At 44.2% G+C, this 18,429-nt stretch overlaps 1 protein-coding gene across 9 annotated transcripts in view; it reads left to right on the top strand.

The window, feature by feature from the left end:
* Positions 1-18,226, top strand: part of LOC129869636 (disabled homolog 1-like) — a 116,840-nt gene extending 98,614 nt beyond the window's left edge. For 4 of the 9 annotated variants that reach the window (XM_055944232.1, XM_055944236.1, XM_055944231.1 and 1 more), the window contains 8 exons: positions 10,263-10,325; positions 10,642-10,738; positions 11,047-11,280; positions 11,493-11,674; positions 11,856-12,066; positions 12,387-12,556; positions 13,642-13,744; positions 16,085-18,226. In XM_055944232.1, the coding sequence (XP_055800207.1) occupies positions 10,263-10,325; positions 10,642-10,738; positions 11,047-11,280; positions 11,493-11,674; positions 11,856-12,066; positions 12,387-12,556; positions 13,642-13,722 (1,038 nt within the window). In that variant the 3' untranslated portion in view covers positions 13,723-13,744; positions 16,085-18,226. Of the gene's footprint in view, positions 1-10,262; positions 10,326-10,641; positions 10,739-11,046; positions 11,281-11,492; positions 11,675-11,855; positions 12,067-12,386; positions 12,557-13,641; positions 13,745-13,884; positions 13,945-16,084 lie in introns of all 9 variants that reach the window. The other 5 variants (XM_055944234.1, XM_055944238.1, XR_008761998.1 and 2 more) reach the window with 4 other exon arrangements.
* Positions 18,227-18,429: the final 203 nt, after the last annotated feature.

Here is an 18,429-nt window from a genome sequence, read left to right on the forward strand (position 1 = left end):
GTGCTGGTCGGAGTCACTGTGTATGTGGATAGGAGTGGGTTTGGGTGGGGTTTTCTCTGTGCTAGGTGCTGGTTGCATGCAGTGTAGTGGCAGGTGTGTGTGTGTGTGTGTGTGTGTGTGTGTGTGTGTGTGTGTGTGTGTGTGTGTGTGTGTGTGTGTGTGTGTGTGTGTGTGTGTGTGTGTGTGTGTGTGTGTGTGTGTGTGTGTGTGTGTGTGTGTGTGTGTGTGCATTGCATGCAGTGTGGTGTCGTGGTTATGCATGGCTGGCTGTGGTCTGCTGGTGAACGAACAAACATGATCTGACAATACTAGAACAAAAGATATTGGTAAGAGAGAGTGTGTATGTGCACGCCTTTTGTGTGTGTGTGTGTGTGTCATCCCAGTTGACCTTGATCGTGGTCAGGATGCAACTTAACTCTCCATGTCCTTTATGATCTTATTGAACATGGTAGTTAAACATCTCTCTGTTTCATTAGCTAATAACTCCATCCTCAGAACCACTATAGTAGCTATTCTACACCTGTTAAAACTGCTCCATCTCTGACACCCTGTTAAAAAAAACATTCTAACGCTAGGGCGTGAGCCTCGCTGTCTGTGTAGAAATGTCTCAAAATCTGCCCTCTTCCTCCTATACTCCCCCTGGCTCCTAGCTCAAACTGCAGAACACACACACGCACACACACACACACACACACACACACACACACACACACACACACACACACACACACACACACACACACACACACACACACACACACACACACACACACACACACACACACACACACACACACACACACACACACACACTGTGCATTGTCGTAATCAGACGGTGTGGGTTATGGCTGTCTGTTTTGTCTTGTGTTGCTTTTGAGGCTTATAGTATTTACCAGTGAGATCCCACGGCCCTACTGCTCTCCTTAACCACCCCACAACACTGACACCTATTGGCTTTGTGTTTGATACATACCTGTGTGTGTCTGGTGTTATAATACGATGCTATAGCCAGTAGGGTCTGAAACCTCTGTCTAAACCATATGCGTCACAGTTATTTACTCTGTCGCCTTCTGTCGCTCAATGCTATTAACCAATAATAAACCAATAACACACAGCTACACACACACATAACACACACACACACTCACTCTCTCTCTCACACACACACATAAAACAGAGAAGTACTACTTCAATCTCCGGAGTCCTTGACCCTGTGTGAGTTTACACAGTCTGTTGATTCAACAGAGGTCAGCCTATTGTCATCTGGCAATGAAGGACAAGTAGGCTAGTGTGCGTGTGCGTGCGTGCATGCATGTGCGTGTGTGTGTGTGTCTGTGTTCAGTGAGACAGGAGCTCAGGGAGGTGGGTGTTAATTAAGGGGGCTGCATTAATCGTATGCAAAACCATGCGCATGCTAATTACTGTTTCCTCAGAGACCAATAATTGAAAGGTGGTTGTCGCAGTGATGAGGAGAAAGGGATGGGCAGAGAGAGAGTGAGATGGATGGAAGAGTAGGGCAGGAATCTGTGTAATGAGGAGTGTGTGCGTGCATGTGTGGCTATATAAAGGGGGTACCGAGTCAATTGAGGGGCTACATGTTAGTTGAGGTAATATGTACATGTAGATAGGGGTAAAGTGACTACCCTGTCTCCATATGTCTGTATTTGTTTGAGTGTATGATACATCATGTCTGTTTCTATCATATCCTCTGTCCATGTGGCTGAATGGTCATCATCATCACCAACAACATCATCATCACATAATACATCATCATCATCACCAACATCATCATCATCACCAACATCATCCATCATCAACAAACACAACATCATTATCAACAACAACATCATCAACAAAAACAACATCATCAACAAAATATAATCTTCCACATAATCAACAACAACATCATCACCAACAACATCATCCATCATCATGATCATCACCAACAACAACAATATCACCAACAACAACACCAAAAACAACATCATCACCACCAACAACATCATCACCACCAACATCATCATCACCAACAACATCAGCATCACCAACAACATCATCACCAACAACGAAATCAACATCGCCAACATCATCACCAACACTTTCATCATCACCGACATTGTCATCATCACCAACATCATCACCAACAACATCATCATCAACAACATCATCATCAACATCACCAACATCCATAAACATCATCATCACCACCAGCATCATCATCTCCACCAACATCCATCATCATCACCAACAACATCATCAACATCATCACCAACAACAACATCATCATCACCAACAACAACATCATCATCACCACCAGCATCATCAACATCATCACCAACAACATCATCACCACCAACAACATCATCATCATCAAAAACAACAACATCATCACCACCAACAACATCATCATTTTCACCACAAACATCATAATCATCACCAACAACATCATCATCACCAACAACAATATCAGCATCACCAACAACAGCATCCATCATCACCAACAACAACATCATCAAAATCATCATCATCATCATCCATCATCAACAACATCATCATCAACATCATCGACATCTCCAACAACACCTTCACCACCATCATCATCAACATCATCATCATCATTAACAACATCATCATCACCAACAACATCATCAACAACATCATTATATTCATCACCAACAACATCATCACCACCAACAACAGTTTCACCAACAACATCACCAACATCACAAACAACATAATCGCCAACAACATCATCACCACCAACAACATCTTCACCAATGGCATCATCACCAACGACATCATCATCAACAACATCATCACCACCAATAACAACAACAACATCATCACCACCAATAACATCATCATCACCAACAACATCATCATCGCCAAAATCATCATCGTCACCAACAACATCATCAACAACAACATCATCAACATCATCACCAACACTATCATCATCACCAACACAACATTATCATCATCAATAACATCATCATTACCAACATCATCATCACAACAATAACTTCATCATCACCAACTTCATCATCGACATCACCAACAACCATCATCATCACCAACAACATCATCATCATCATCCCCAACATCATCGTCATCACCAACATCATCAACATCATCACCAACAACATCATCATCACCAACATCATCATCATCACTAACATAAACATCACATCATCATCACCAACATCTTCACCAACAACAACATTGGTCATCACCAACAACATCATCATCATCATCACCAACAACATCAACATCACCAACAACGTCATTATATTCATAATCACCAACAACATAATCATCATCACCAACAACATAATCATCATCACCAACAACAACATCATCACCACCAAAAACATCATCACCAACAAGTATAATAACAAGTGAGGCTATATACAGGTGGTACCGGTACAGAGTCAATGTGTGGAGGCACCGGTTAGTTGAGGCAATTGAGGTAATATGTACATGTAGGTAGAGTTAAAGTGACAATGCATAGATTATAAAGAGAGTAGCAGCAGCGTAAAAGAGGGGTCTGGGTAGCCCTTTTATTAGCTGTTCAGGAGTCTAATGGCTTGGGGGTAGAAGCTGTTAAAAGAAGCCTTTTGGACCTCAACTTGGCGCTCCGGCACCGCTTGCCATGCGATAGCAGAGAAAACAGTCTATGACTAGGGTGGCTGGAGTCTTTGACAATTGTTAGGGCCTTCCTCTGGCATCGCCTGATATAGAGGTCCTGGATGGCAGGAAGCTTGGCTCCAGTGATGTACTGGGCCGTAGGCACTACCCTCTGCAGTGCCTTGTGATCGGAGGCCAAGCAGTTGCCATACCAGGCAGTGATGCAACCAGTCAGGATGCTCTCTCGATGGTGCAGCTGTATAATCTTTTGAGGATCTGAGGAACCATGCCAAATCTTTTCAGTCTCCTGAGGGGCAATAGGCTTTGTCGTGCCCTCTTCACGACTGTCTTAGTGTGTTTGGACCATGATAGTTTGTTAGATGTGGACACTAAGGAACTTGAAGTTTTCAACCTGTTCAACTACAGAGCTGTCGATGAGAATGTGGGCGTGCTCGGTCCTCCTTTTCCTGTAGTCCACAATCATCTCCTTAGTCTTGATCACGTTGAGGGAGAGGTTATTGTCCACGACCAGGTCTCTGACCGCCTCCCTATATGCTGTCTCATCGTTGTCGGTGATCAGGCCCACCCTTGTTGTGTCATCGGCAAACTTAATAATGATGGACTATTGTGGTCTGCCTGAAACATGTTGGTATTACAGACTCAGTCAGGGACAGGTTGAAAATGTCAGCGAAGACACTTGCCAGTTGGTCAGCGCATGCTCGGAATACACGTCCTGGTAATCCGTCTGGCCCTGCGGCCTTGTGAATGTTGACCTGTTTAAAGGTCTTACTCACATCGGCTACGGAGAGCGTGATCACACAGTCGTCTGGAACGGCTGGTGCTCTCAAGCATGTTTCAGTGTTACTTGCCCCAAAGCGAGCATAGAACTAATTTAGCTCGTCTGGTATGTTCGTGTCACTGGGAAGCTCGTGGCTGTGCTTCCCTTTGTAGTCTGTAATAGTTTGCAAACCCTGCCACATCCGACGAGCGTCGGAGCCGGTGTAGTACGATTCATCACCATCATCATCAACAAAACATAATCATCACCAACAACATCATCATCACCAACAACAACAACAACACCAACAACAACATCATCACCAATAACAACATCGTCACCAATAACAACATAACCAACAACAACATCATCATTACCACCAACATTATCATCACTGACAACATCACCAACAACATCCATCATCACCATCACCAACAACATCTTCACCACCAACATCATCACCACGAACAACAACATCATCAACACAAACAACAACATCATCACCAACATCATCATCATTATCACCAACACCATTATCACCAACATCATCATTATCACAAACAACATCATCAACATCACCAACAACATCATCATCACCAACAACATCATCATCAACATCATCACCAACAACAGCATCATCACCAACAGCAACATCACCAACAACATCATCTTCACCAACAAGAGCATCATGATCATCATCATCACCAACAACATCATCATCATCATCATCATCACCAACAAAATCATCATCACCTTCATTCATCATCACCAACATCATCACCACCGACATCATTGCCACCAACATCATCACCAACAACCACAACATCATCACTATCAACAACATCATCATCATCATCACCAACAACAACATCATCATCACCAACAACATCATCATCATCACCACCAACAACAATATCACCAACAACAGCATCATTATCACCAACAACATCATCATCACCAACATCATCATCAAAAACAACATCATCATCATCACCAACAACAACATCATCATCCTCACCATCATCATCATCACCACCAACAACATCATCATCTCCACCACCAACATCATCATCTCCACCACCAACATCATCATCACCAACAACAGCATCATCATCACCAACAACATCGTCATCATCACAAACACCAACATCACCACCACAAACAACATCATCATCCGCAACATCATCATCACCAACAACAACAACATCATAATCATCAACAACAACATCACCAACAACAACATCATCATAATCATCAACAACATCACCAACAACATCATCATCGTAATCATCAACAACATCACCAACAACAACATCATCATCGACAACGTCATAATCATCCATCATCATCATCAACAACAACATCACCACCTACAACATCCTCACCAACATCATCATCATCAACAACAACATCATCATCATCACCAACATCATCATCACAAATAACATCATCATCATCATCATCACCAACAACATCATCACCAACAACTTCACCACCTACAACATCATCGCCACCAACATCATCATCACCAACAACAACATCACCAACAGCATCAACACCAACAACATCAACATCTTCATCACCAACAACAACATCACCACCAACAACGCTATTATATTGACCATCACCATCAACATTGTCACCAACGACATCACCAACAACTTCATAATCATCATCAACACCAACAACATCATCATCACCAACAACATCATCATTCCAAACAACATCATCATCATCCATGATCACCACCACCAACATCATCATCATCAATCTTCACCACCATCATCACCAACAACAACATCATCATCAACGCAATCATCATCATCATCATCAACACAATCATCATCATCCACCATCATCATCCATCATTATCAATACAATCTCCATCATCATCAACACAATCATCCATCATCATCAACACAATCATCGACATCATCCATCATCATCAACACAATCATCATCATCACCAACAACATCACCACCTACAACATCCTCACCAACATCCTCTCCAACAACAACATCATACTCACCAACAACATAATCATCAACAACAACAACAACATCATCAACAAAATCAACACCATTACCAACAACATCATCAACAACAACAACAAGATCATCACCACAGACAAACATCATCACCAACAACAACATCACCGACCACAACATCATCACCAACAACATCATCACAAACAACATCATCACAAACAACATCATCATCACCAACAACAACAACATAATCAACAACATCATTGCCACCAACATTATCGCCACCAACATCATCTTCACCAACAACCTCATGCTCACCAACAACATAATCATCAACAAAATCATCACCATTACCAACAACATCATCAACAACAACAACAACATCATCAACAACAAGATCATCACCACAGACAACATCTTCACCAACAACATCATCACCAACAACATCATCATCGCAAACAACATCATCATCACCAATAACATCATCACCAACAACATCACCACCACCTACAACATCCTCACCAACATCAACATCCACAACATCATCCTCTCCAACAACAACATCATACTCACCAACAACATAATCATCAACAACAACAACAACATCAACAAAATCAACACCATTACCAACAACATCATCAACAACAACAACATCATCAACAATAAGATCATCACCACAGACAAACATCATCACCAACAACAACATCACCAACAACAACATCATCATCATCACCAACAACAACATAATCAACAACATCATTGCCACCAACATCATCACCACCAACATCATCTTCACCAACAACCTCATGCTCACCAACAACATAATCATCAACAAAATCATCACCATTACCAACAACATCATCAACAACAACAACATCTTCAACAACAAGATCATCACCACAGACAACATCACCAACAACAACATCACCGACAACAACATCATCATCACCAACAACAACATAATCAACAACAAAATCATCACCACCAACATCATCGCCACCAACATCATCCACAACAACATCATCATCACCAACAACATCATCATCGCAAACAACATCACCATTACCAACAACATCATCATCACCAACAACATCATCATCATCACCAACAAGAACATAATCAACAACATCATTGCCACCAACATCATCGCCACCAACATCATCCTCACCAACAACCTCATGCTCACCAATAACATAATCATCAACAACAACAACATCATCAACAAAATCATCACCATTACCAACAACATCACCAACAACAACAACATCATCACCAACAACATCATCATCACCAACAGCATCATCATCGCAAACAACATCATCACCAACAACATCATCACCAACAACATCATCACCAACAACATCATCACCAACATCATCATCACCAACAACATCATCATCACCAACAACAACATAATCAACAACAAAATCATCACCACCAACATTATCGCCACCAACATCATCTGCAACAACAACAACATCATCATCAGCAACAACAACAACATCAGCAACAACAATTTCACCAACAACATCCCCAACATCATCATCACCAACAGCAACATCATCACCAACAACAACGCTATTATATTGACCATCACCAACAACATTGTTACCAACAACATCACCAACATCCCCAACACCATCATCACCAACAACAACATCATCATCAACAACAACATCATCATCAACATCATCAACACCAACAACATCATCATCACCAACAACATCATCATCAAAAAACAACATCATCATCATCATCCATGATCACCACCACCATCACCATCATCACCACCATCATCATCACCAACTTCATCATCATCACCAACATCATCATCATCATCATCATCATCATCACCACCAACAACAAAACATCACCAACAACAACATCATCATCGACAACGTCATAATCATCCATCATCATCATCAACAACAACATCACCACCTACAACATCCTCACCAACATCATCATCCATCATCATCAACACAATCATCATCACCAACAACATCATCACCAACAACATCATCACCAACAACATCATCACCAACATCATCATCACCAGCAACATCATCACCAACAACATCATCATGAGAAGCAGCAGCAGCAGCCAGTGGAGAGCCACTCACTGATATATCCCATGGATATGGACAGTGTATCAGTGTATTACCTGCATTACCACAGGTAAGGTGCACTGTGTAGTACTGACCTGCTCAACTCTAGTCTTCATAAACCTCTTGGTGCAGCCTGACAGGGTTATAAGGGCAATACAAATGATAGATGAGAAAAGGCCACACTCACTGAAAGTTTTCTTTATTTAAGATAAAGTGGGGGGGGGGGGGGGGGGGGGTAGAGAGACATGGAAAGAGAGAGAGGAAGAGAGGGGGAGAGAGGCAGGGAGAGAGGAGGGTCTTTAGAGCTGCAATGAATGTCAAATAGACATCAGAGAGACAGAGAAGATGGGGAGAGAGGGAGGTGGTCAGGTCAGAGAATGGGATGGAGAGATGGGAGGAGGTGAGAGGGATGGTAGGAGGTGATGGGTCAAGCTTTGGTCATGTCCAACAGAGAGGATCTGACTCACTCCTCTCAAAGCTCATTAATAACACAGAGGATATACTCAGCTCAGTAATGACCCAACTACGTCACAAATGGCACCCTATTTTCTATTTAGTGCACTACTGTTGACCAGGTGCTATAGGGCTCTGGACAAAAGTAGTGCACTATATTGGGAATAGGGTGCAATTTTGGATGCAGACCCACTCCCACAAAGTGATCACACAGTCACATTAGTAACACACTACAGTGACCACACTGACCACAGAGGCCAGTGACCCTTCCTCAGCTCTGGGAGATTCAGACTAACAATATCATAGGTGTCAGTAGGTTCAGAGTTAAAAGAAAGACAGAATAGCATCAGTGTACAGTATATATAGGATCTCCCTCAGTCAGTAATAGTAGTGTACTTAACTCCTCCTCTCTCCTCCTCTCTCACTAACAGCACAGATACTCCACTCATCTGTATGGCTAGAAACGACACGCTCTCTGATCCATTATCTGATAGATAGAAGTAGAACACACATGCATGCACACACACACACACACACACACACACACACACACACACACACACACACACACACACACACACACACACACACACACACACACACACACACACACACACACACACACACACACACACACACACTTTAAGCTTTAGAATATAATAAGAGCGTCATGGTCTATGTGTGACCTATCAGTTTAACTAGAGGAGCCAGAAGGCAGATATTCTAAGAAGCGTTGTTATCTGTGCAGACATTATCCCCAGCGCCCTATACAGCAATATTCTGAAGCTATATGTATCTCTATAGAGGGCTCTGATTAGCCCTATCTTTGATTTATGCTAATCTCTGACCATGTAAAGCCTCACATCTTTAACTAAAAATAGACTCCTTTTTTCTCCAGTCACCACAGGGATAAAGACCTTAATGTTAGAAATAGACTGATGTCAAAGAATGAGACATTTTTAAAAGAGATATGAAACAGAGGGATTTTGAAGAAAGAGAGATGTACATATGGAGAGATATGAGAGCATATTGAGAGTTCAGAGTAACTTGAATCGGGTTGGTATGTCACCTCCACCAATCATATTACTCCATGACATCATCATCTAACGCGTCCCCGTCCGTCTCCCTGTGGCGCTGTTTGATGGTGTCACTGTGCCAAACAGAGATAGGTACCAGGTTGTGTGAGGCATGTTGCGTGTGCTGTCTTTTCGTGAAAGGTGTTGCATGTGTGTTGGGACATGAAATGCTGTACGTTGTTATTGTAGCCATGACAGCTGACGGCTGTGAACTCTCTTTCTGATTGGCAGAATATCAACCAATTAGAGCTTTTCGGAGACATCTCCACACTCCCGGACATCTACTCCCCCTCGGTGAGTACACCCCCCCCCCTCCTCCTCCCCTCTCTCTCATGACCTTTGACCTAGTTTAGCTGACGGAGGAATCATGTTATTGTTTGTATTGGCTGGTAGAATCAAGCATACAGTGTACTGTAGTGCCTTGTGTGTGTGTGTGTGTGTGTGTGTGTGTGTGTGTGTGTGTGTGTGTGTGTGTGTGTGTGTGTGTGTGTGTGTGTGTGTGTGTGTGTGTGTGTGTGTGTGTTGTGTGTGTGTGTCTGTTTGGCTCACCTGTGGGGGTAAAGTGGTTTTAACCTGTTCCTCTTTCTTTCCCTCCCATCTCCTCCCCTAGACCCCTGCCTCTCCAGCCAACACCCTGGACCCGTCTCTGGGCCTGCAGCCCCTCACAGAACTCTTCAACCCCTTCAACCCCGCCTCTGTACCCTCAGGTAGGAACTCATCTCTCCTTTCCTTTTTTCAGCAGAGTTGGAACAAGCAGCTCTGAGAAGAGATGAGTCAGAGTTATAATGAGTCTGTGTAGTTCTATGAGTCTGGGACTGTCTGAATAAATCTATGCATGATACTGACTGAGGCTCATTGTGGACATAATGACCATAGTTCAGTAGAACCATTAAGACACAATATTAACTACAGGCTAAAGTAGGTCACTGTATTGCAGTGGTAAATGGGGTACTCTGTGTTTATATGTATGTGTATGTGCATGTGTATAACTCGCTCGTCTCCTCTCTCTGTCCAGGTTATGTGGCGATGGGAGCGGTACCTCCAGGTCAGGTGTGGTCGCAGCAGGCTTTTGCTGCCCAGGCAGGTCCTCTGTTTGGGGTCCAGGCCCCCCTGGGTCATTCCCTCCCTGTAGCCCAGGTCCTGCCTGGAGGCCAGCCTCTCATCTGGGGCCAGGCCAACCTCTTCCCTGCTACACAGCAGCAGTGGGCCGCCATGACGGGAGCGGGTATATACACACAGACACAAACATGTATGTATGTATGTATGTATGTATGTATGTATGTATGTATGTATGTACGTACGTACGTACGTACGCACACACACACACACACACACACACACACACACACACACACACACACACACACACACACACACACACACACACACACACACACACACACACACACACACACACACACACACACACACACACAGTAAAGTGTATTGTCCTACATCTAGGGTTCCCTGCTACAGCCTACCTCCCAGCCCAGCCAGGATCTCTGCCTGCCATGCCTGCCATGTTCCTCCCTGTCAATCAACCCTGTGATAGCCTATCATCTGCCAGCGCTGCCTCTAACCCCACCCCCTCATCAGCCTCAAGTCCACAGCATGCAGAGAGGCAGCGGCAGAAGATGAGCAAGGTAGGAGAATGTATTCTATTGATTTTATTTCTATATTCTATTTACCAAGCAAGTCAATGGAGAACCAATCCACATTGATAGTAATGGCCTGGCCAAGACACAAAAACTCTATACAATACTGTCGCTTTTTATTGGCCAAAATGTTACAGTGTGTCTTTAACATCTTCTGCTCTCTCTGTAGGAGATGTTTAAGGACTTCCAGCTAGTGAAGCCCCCTGCCATGCCTGCTAAGATGGGGGACCAGCACCCCTGTCTAGCTGGGACCTCGGAGGCCTTCAGCTCCTATTTCAGCCATGCGGGGACTGCCACCGATACAGACGACTGTGAGGACTTTGACATCTCTCAGCTCAACCTCACTCCTGTCACCTCCACCACTCCCTCCACTAACTCACGTATGTATACACTCATGGCTATTTGATTTGTGTTAATAGTGAAATTACTCTCTGTTTGGAAGTTCTCTCCTCCCTTCACCCCTCATACCGCTCTACCTCCATTTTTGCCTCAACTCCCTGTCTTTTTGATTTTCTGTATCTCATTTAATTCATTGTAATTTGTCATCATCATCAATAAAGCTACAGAGAGACAGTTGCTGGGGAGGTATTTTATCTGATTTCAACTCAAGAAGAATGCTGAATCTCTGTACTTCCATCTCTCTCTCTTCACCCCCGCCCCCCCTCCCCCCTCTCCTCCCCTCCCCCCTCTCCTCCCCCAGCTCCGACACCGGCCCCCAGACAGAGTTCTCCATCTAAATCGGCGGCGTCTCACGTTAGTGACCACATTGACCACATCAGTGACCCCCCCACAGACGCCACCGACCCCTCCACAGATGACTCGTTCGGTGAGGTCGAGGGTAGCCCCAGTCGAAGTGGAGAGGAGGACGCGGTGAGTACTTGTGTGTGTGTGTGTGTGAGTGTGGGTGTGAAATGAGATCTGTTGATGAATAGGCTGTGAATCAGCACTATGGACTAGGTAATCACTCTCTGTGATTGGCTACTCTCGTGGCTGGTGTGTGTGTGTGTGTGTGTGTGTGTGTGTGTGTGTGTGTGTGTGTGTGTGTGTGTGTGTGTGTGTGTGTGTGTGTGTGTGTGTGTGTGTGTGTGTGTGTGTGTGTGTGTGTGTGTGTGTGTGTGTGTGTGTGTGTGAGTGAGTATCACTAGAGAGTATACCTAGAGAGAGCGGAATGGGAAAGCACTGGGGTCACAAACCCGACAATGGTAAAAAAAAAACGGAATTGGAAACGATGCTTTCTACCATTGATTCTGTATGCCAGTCAGTCAATTCCCAAGTACTTTATCTTCTCTCTCCCCCTGCCCCCCACCCCTCTCTCTCTCTCTCTGAAAGAAGTGTGACTCAGCTGAGCCAGTGGAGCTCATATTCCTGTTGTTATGGAACAAAACCTGAATTAGTGAAAGGGAAAGAAAAAGAGAGAGAGCCAGAGAGAGAGAGAACGTAGGGCATTCTCAGCATTAGAGATGTCAGTTGACTGCTCTCGACAGCAGCAGTCAACATTACGCTTTATGCAACCTAATGAAACAGGCCTGTATAGAGAGAAGGAGAGCAAGAGAGAGAAACATCCTCCCACTCTCTCTGTGGTGAGGGAGGTGTAAAGAGCATTTCAGGGATCAATAGAGTGCACTCTAAAAAAGTTTTTATAAGTCCTCAGTGTGTGCGTGTGTCCTTTCTCTCCTTTAGTACATTGCTGCTCTGTCCCTGCCTATAATCTCCTCTTTTCATATCCTGCTTTCAACTACAACTATTTATCTTTTTCTATATTCCCTTACTTTCTTGCTCTTCTTTCTTCCTTCTCTTCTCCTTCCTTCTCTTCTCCTTCTTTCTCTTCTCCTTCCTTCTCTTCTCCTTCCTTCTCTTCTCTTCTCCTTCCTTCTCATCTCCTTCCTTCTCTTCTCCCTCTCTCTTTCTCTTCTCCTTCCTTCCTTCCTTCTCTTCTCCTCTCCTCTCCTCTCCAGGCGTGTGGGTCTGGGTCTCCTTGTCCCAGTGAGACAGCAGTTTCTAGTCCAGCCCAAATCAGTCCACCTGCCAACAGCTAGATAGACGCTGGCTGGGTGCTGGGTAGGTATCTATCCAACCTTCCTCTCCTCCTTCTCCTCCCTCCTTCCTTTGCTTTCTGTAAGCCTGCCTTCTCCACACACACCGTACCTTTACTGATCTTCTGTTCACCTTCTCTATTCTGTCTCTCTCTTTCTCTCCAGCCTTCCCTTTTTCTTGTCCTCTCACTTATCCTGTCTGCTGCATCCTCTGATGATAGCATGGTGTGTCTGACTGCCTGTGGTTGGGTTGTGTGATTATCCAACTGCGCATGTGTGTGCTTCTGCGTCTGTGTGTGTGCTTGTTGTGTGTGTTGCGTCTTGTTGTGTCTGTGTTCTCTCTCCCTGTAGCCACCAGAGGTGTGTGAGTATCTCAATAAAGGATGTGTGTGTGTTTAAAACTCACCATGCATGGGCACGCTGTCATGATGTCATTTTGTTTGTCTCGGATGCATTTTCTACATCTTGATGTTCAATGTACACTGAGTGTAAAAAACAATAAGGACACCTGCTCTTTCCATGACATAGACTGACCAGGTGAATCCAGGTGAAAGCTATGATCCCTTATTGATGTCACTTGTTAAATCCACTTCAATCAGTGTAGATGAAAGGGGAGGAGACGGGTTAAAGAAGGATTTTTAAGCCTTGAGACAATTGAGACATGGATTGTGTATGTGTGCCATTCAGAAGGCAAGTGCCTTTAAGTGCCTTTGAACGGGGTATGGTAGTAGGTGCCAGGCGCACCGGTTTGTGTCAAGAACTGCAATGCTGCTGGGTTTTTCACACTCAAAGGTTTCTTGCGTGTATCAAGAATGGTCCACCACCCAGCATCCCTGTGGAACTCTTTCGACACCTTGTGGAGTCCATGCACCAACAAATTGAGGCTGTTATGAGCACAAAGCGGGGGTGGAACTCAATATTAGGAAGGTGTCCTTAATGTTTTGTACACTCAGTGTATATACTGTACTGTACATGATGTTATGTGATGTCAAATGTAATATGATGTCAAATGTATATGTTCTGGACTGCAGTTCAGGGTTGGAGATAGTCAGTGTTGTATTGTAGAGACTTTTCTCCTATGGCAGTGGCTTCCCTTTATCAAACACACAAACACACACACACACACACACACACACACACACACACACACACACACACACACACACACACACACACACACACACACACACACACACACACACACACACACACACACACACACACACACAGAGACTTGTGGTTGGCAGTAGTCCATATTGTAGTCAGTAGATTAAAAGCTGACACACTTCTTATAGTGTGGGTGTAATGATAGGTGGTGTCAGTCAGGCCCACACACAGGGAAATATGTCATGTCAGTGGTTTTATCAGTAATACTGGGCTGCCACCACTAATAACTGGGTGATATGAATTAGCATTAGTTTATATTTAGGAAGAACCCTAAACCCAATCACTGAGGAGCCAGAGGGGGGGAATAGAAGGAGAGAGGCCAGAGGTATGTTTGTGGTCTAATCACTCGGCCACATACTGACATACACGCAAATGTACATGTATTTTACTCACACACTCAAAGGTTCCATCTGCATACAATAGAATTCTCAAATATGGTCATTCCACTTAGGAGTCAGATATGGAAGTGCTGGAGCAGTCAGCCAATCACGTGTCAGAGTGAACCTATGTATCTCCCTGCTGACAGGCTGACTGCAGTGTAATAATGTGTATGATAATAACACAGGCCTGTTCTGACTGTTGTAGTCTGTGGACATCTCCATCAAACCTGCTGTGATATGTTTCCACAGATACTCACACACTGCTGTAGGAGGAAGGCAGACAGCAGTGTGTCAGACACACACATGCACGTGCACACACACACTCCGACAGTGATAGATCCATTGTTCAAAGTTAGGATCTGAAAGGCTGAGGTGGGTGGGAGAGAGAGAACACACACAAATGAGGGCCCAATCCCAAATGGACCCCTAAACCCTACGCCCTACGTACTTGTGGAGAGGATTTGACAGGTGTAGTAGCTTCAACTTGCCCTCTAATAAGCTAGGTGGAAGTTTCACCATATTGCTTAGACCAATAAAATCCTCTCAGATCTTCACAAGTGCATAGGGTGTAGGGTTTAGGGGTCCATTTGGGATTGGGCTACACACTCTCTATGCAACAATACCCTCAGCCTCTGCACTATGGCTGATATCTCTGTCTGCAGCAGGGTGCTACTGCCATCTGGTGTTGACAACAGGAACTGCATGTGTTGCAGCTGGAGAAAGGGTCTGTAAAGCTAGGGAGTAGCTGACCTGTGTTCAGTCCCAGTGGGTCATGCAAATACGAACATGCTAACTGTGTCTCCTCTCTGTCTGCCTAGGTGAAGGATCTCTGTCTGCAGGGGAAGGATCCTCTCTATGCCCAGATCAACAAAGGGAGGAAATAAAGAGACTGAACACTGGACTGACCTACCAACGCTGACCAACCAACCCCATGTGTGTGTGCACGCACGTTCTCTTTATCAGCCTTCGCCCCTGCCTTCTTTTTACCTAGTAATTTCACCTTCCCCTCATCCTTGTCTTTGCCCTTCACCTTCTTCTCCTTTTCCTTTTTGACGATGACTCTGGATGCGATGCCACCCGGCCCCTGGAGGGAGGAGAGGAGGGAGGTTCAAGCTACACACACCCTCCAGTGTGAGTTGGAGGGTGTGTGTGATGTGGAGCTGAGGGAAGGAAGGCAGTTTGTAGGGCTGTGAGGAGGAGGCAGGACTTTAGGTTTCTCAGGGAGAGCAGGTTTGGTCCCGGGCTGCTTCAGCAGCAGAACATCCTCATCCTGGAACTTTGTCCAGAGAGTCTTCTTCCTATCAGACAGAGAAAGGAGGGGAGGGGGGAGAGATGGGTTGGAAACAGGTACCTCATACCTGAAAAAGACTAAAGGATATTAATAGAATTTCAAATCACAGGTTATCATTGAGCCCACTCTACAGATGTAGGATCACCCTGTTGCAGGAGAACATTCCTTCAGTGCAGGGCATTTTAAACTTGTAGTGTATTTGAGGTTTAAAAAGGCTTCTGAAGTTTGTGATTTCCACTTTGAATTTTGACTTGATTTTTCATCACGTAAAATGTTTCAACCCCTACAAAAATGTCATTAATTATAATCCACATAATAATTCACAGTCCCTGTTGCTGCAGGATTACTTTCCTACTGTAGCTAACTGGCTCAAATTAAGATCTTACATCTGTATCTCTCTCTCTTTTCACAGTCTAATTCAACATGAGATAAAACAAACTAAGTGACCTCATCATTATTTTCAAGGTGGGGTGCACAACCCCCAAAGCATCTTCCAGATGCTCTGGCACCAAAACTGCCAATAGAAACTCATAGCAGCCTAATTCCTTTAGGTGAGAGCCTGGGGGCAATAGAACTATAGGTCAGGGGCCCTGGGCTCTGTGTGTGTGTGTGTGTGTGTGTGTGTGTGTGTGTGTGTGTGTGTGTGTGTGTGTGTGTGTGTGTGTGTGTGTGTGTGTGTGTGTGTGTGTGTGTGTGTGTGTGTTACTCATCTCAAGCAGCAGCCTGGCATCCCCTCTTACAAAGGATGGAACGCTCCGTCTACCCCCTCTACTCGTCTTTCATTCTCTCTTTCTCTCCATCAAACATTGCTAGATACTATGCTGCCAAAGGGTGACTGGGCCAAGCGTCGTCTCCTTTCCCAACACACACACATCGGTATCAGACATGGACAGAATTAGTGTCTGTAGCAAGTGGATCCTGGGATGGACTGGTATGCTGAGATCCTTATTTCTGATTGGCCGGTTTATTGGGATCTTGACATCTGATTGACTGTTTGGGTGTTTCGCCTTTATGTGAGTGTCTGCTGGATCACTATGCAGAAACAGACTCTCTGGGAGCTGCTCACACACACAGTGTTTTTCCAAATGTCTCTTCTCAGAGGGAATGGGAAGGCTTCAAAGTGAATGGACACTGAGGCCCGGATGTTGCCAACCTAACAGGCATCGCCTGGCATGAACGAACATTGCCAAACTATCGGATAGTGCCGGACTTTGGATGTATGTTGCCAAACTAACTGATTCTGTGAATGAATTGCTCATTCTCTATAATAGCTTTTATACAATATGGATTAAAACAGACAAACGGAAATGTTTATTTTATAAGTCAATCAAGCCGCTGGAGTCAGCTCTCCTGGAGTTATACAGTCACGAGGCTTTAAGAGAGCTGATTGTCGATTTGCCAAACTAATTTTGTAAATTATAATAACATTGATCATTCTGTCCACAGACTTTTGTGCCATAAAATAGGCAGGCTTCAGTTATGCAACCAGAAGGTATCAAGCAATACCAACATGTCTGTCTGTCTAGGTTTCTGTTGCTCTCTCAACCTCTGTTGTTCTGTCTATGATCCTATAAGTGTATTTCCCTAACACAGCCCTTGTCTATACTGCAACCCTTTATTATCAATATCCATGCTTATCAACATCCATGTTTATCAACATCCATGTTTATCAACATCCATGTTTATCAACATCCATGTTTATCAACATCCATGTTTATCAACATCCATGTTTATGAAAATATGTTTATCAAAATCCATGTTTATCAACATCCATGTTTATCAACATCCATGTTTATCAACATCCATGTTTATCAATATCCATGTGCCAATAACACGTTCCCACTGATGTACCCTGTAACCTCTTACAGTCAT

This window comes from Salvelinus fontinalis, chromosome 14 (genome assembly GCF_029448725.1).
Source record: "Salvelinus fontinalis isolate EN_2023a chromosome 14, ASM2944872v1, whole genome shotgun sequence".
NCBI classification, from domain to species: Eukaryota; Metazoa; Chordata; class Actinopteri; order Salmoniformes; family Salmonidae; genus Salvelinus; species Salvelinus fontinalis.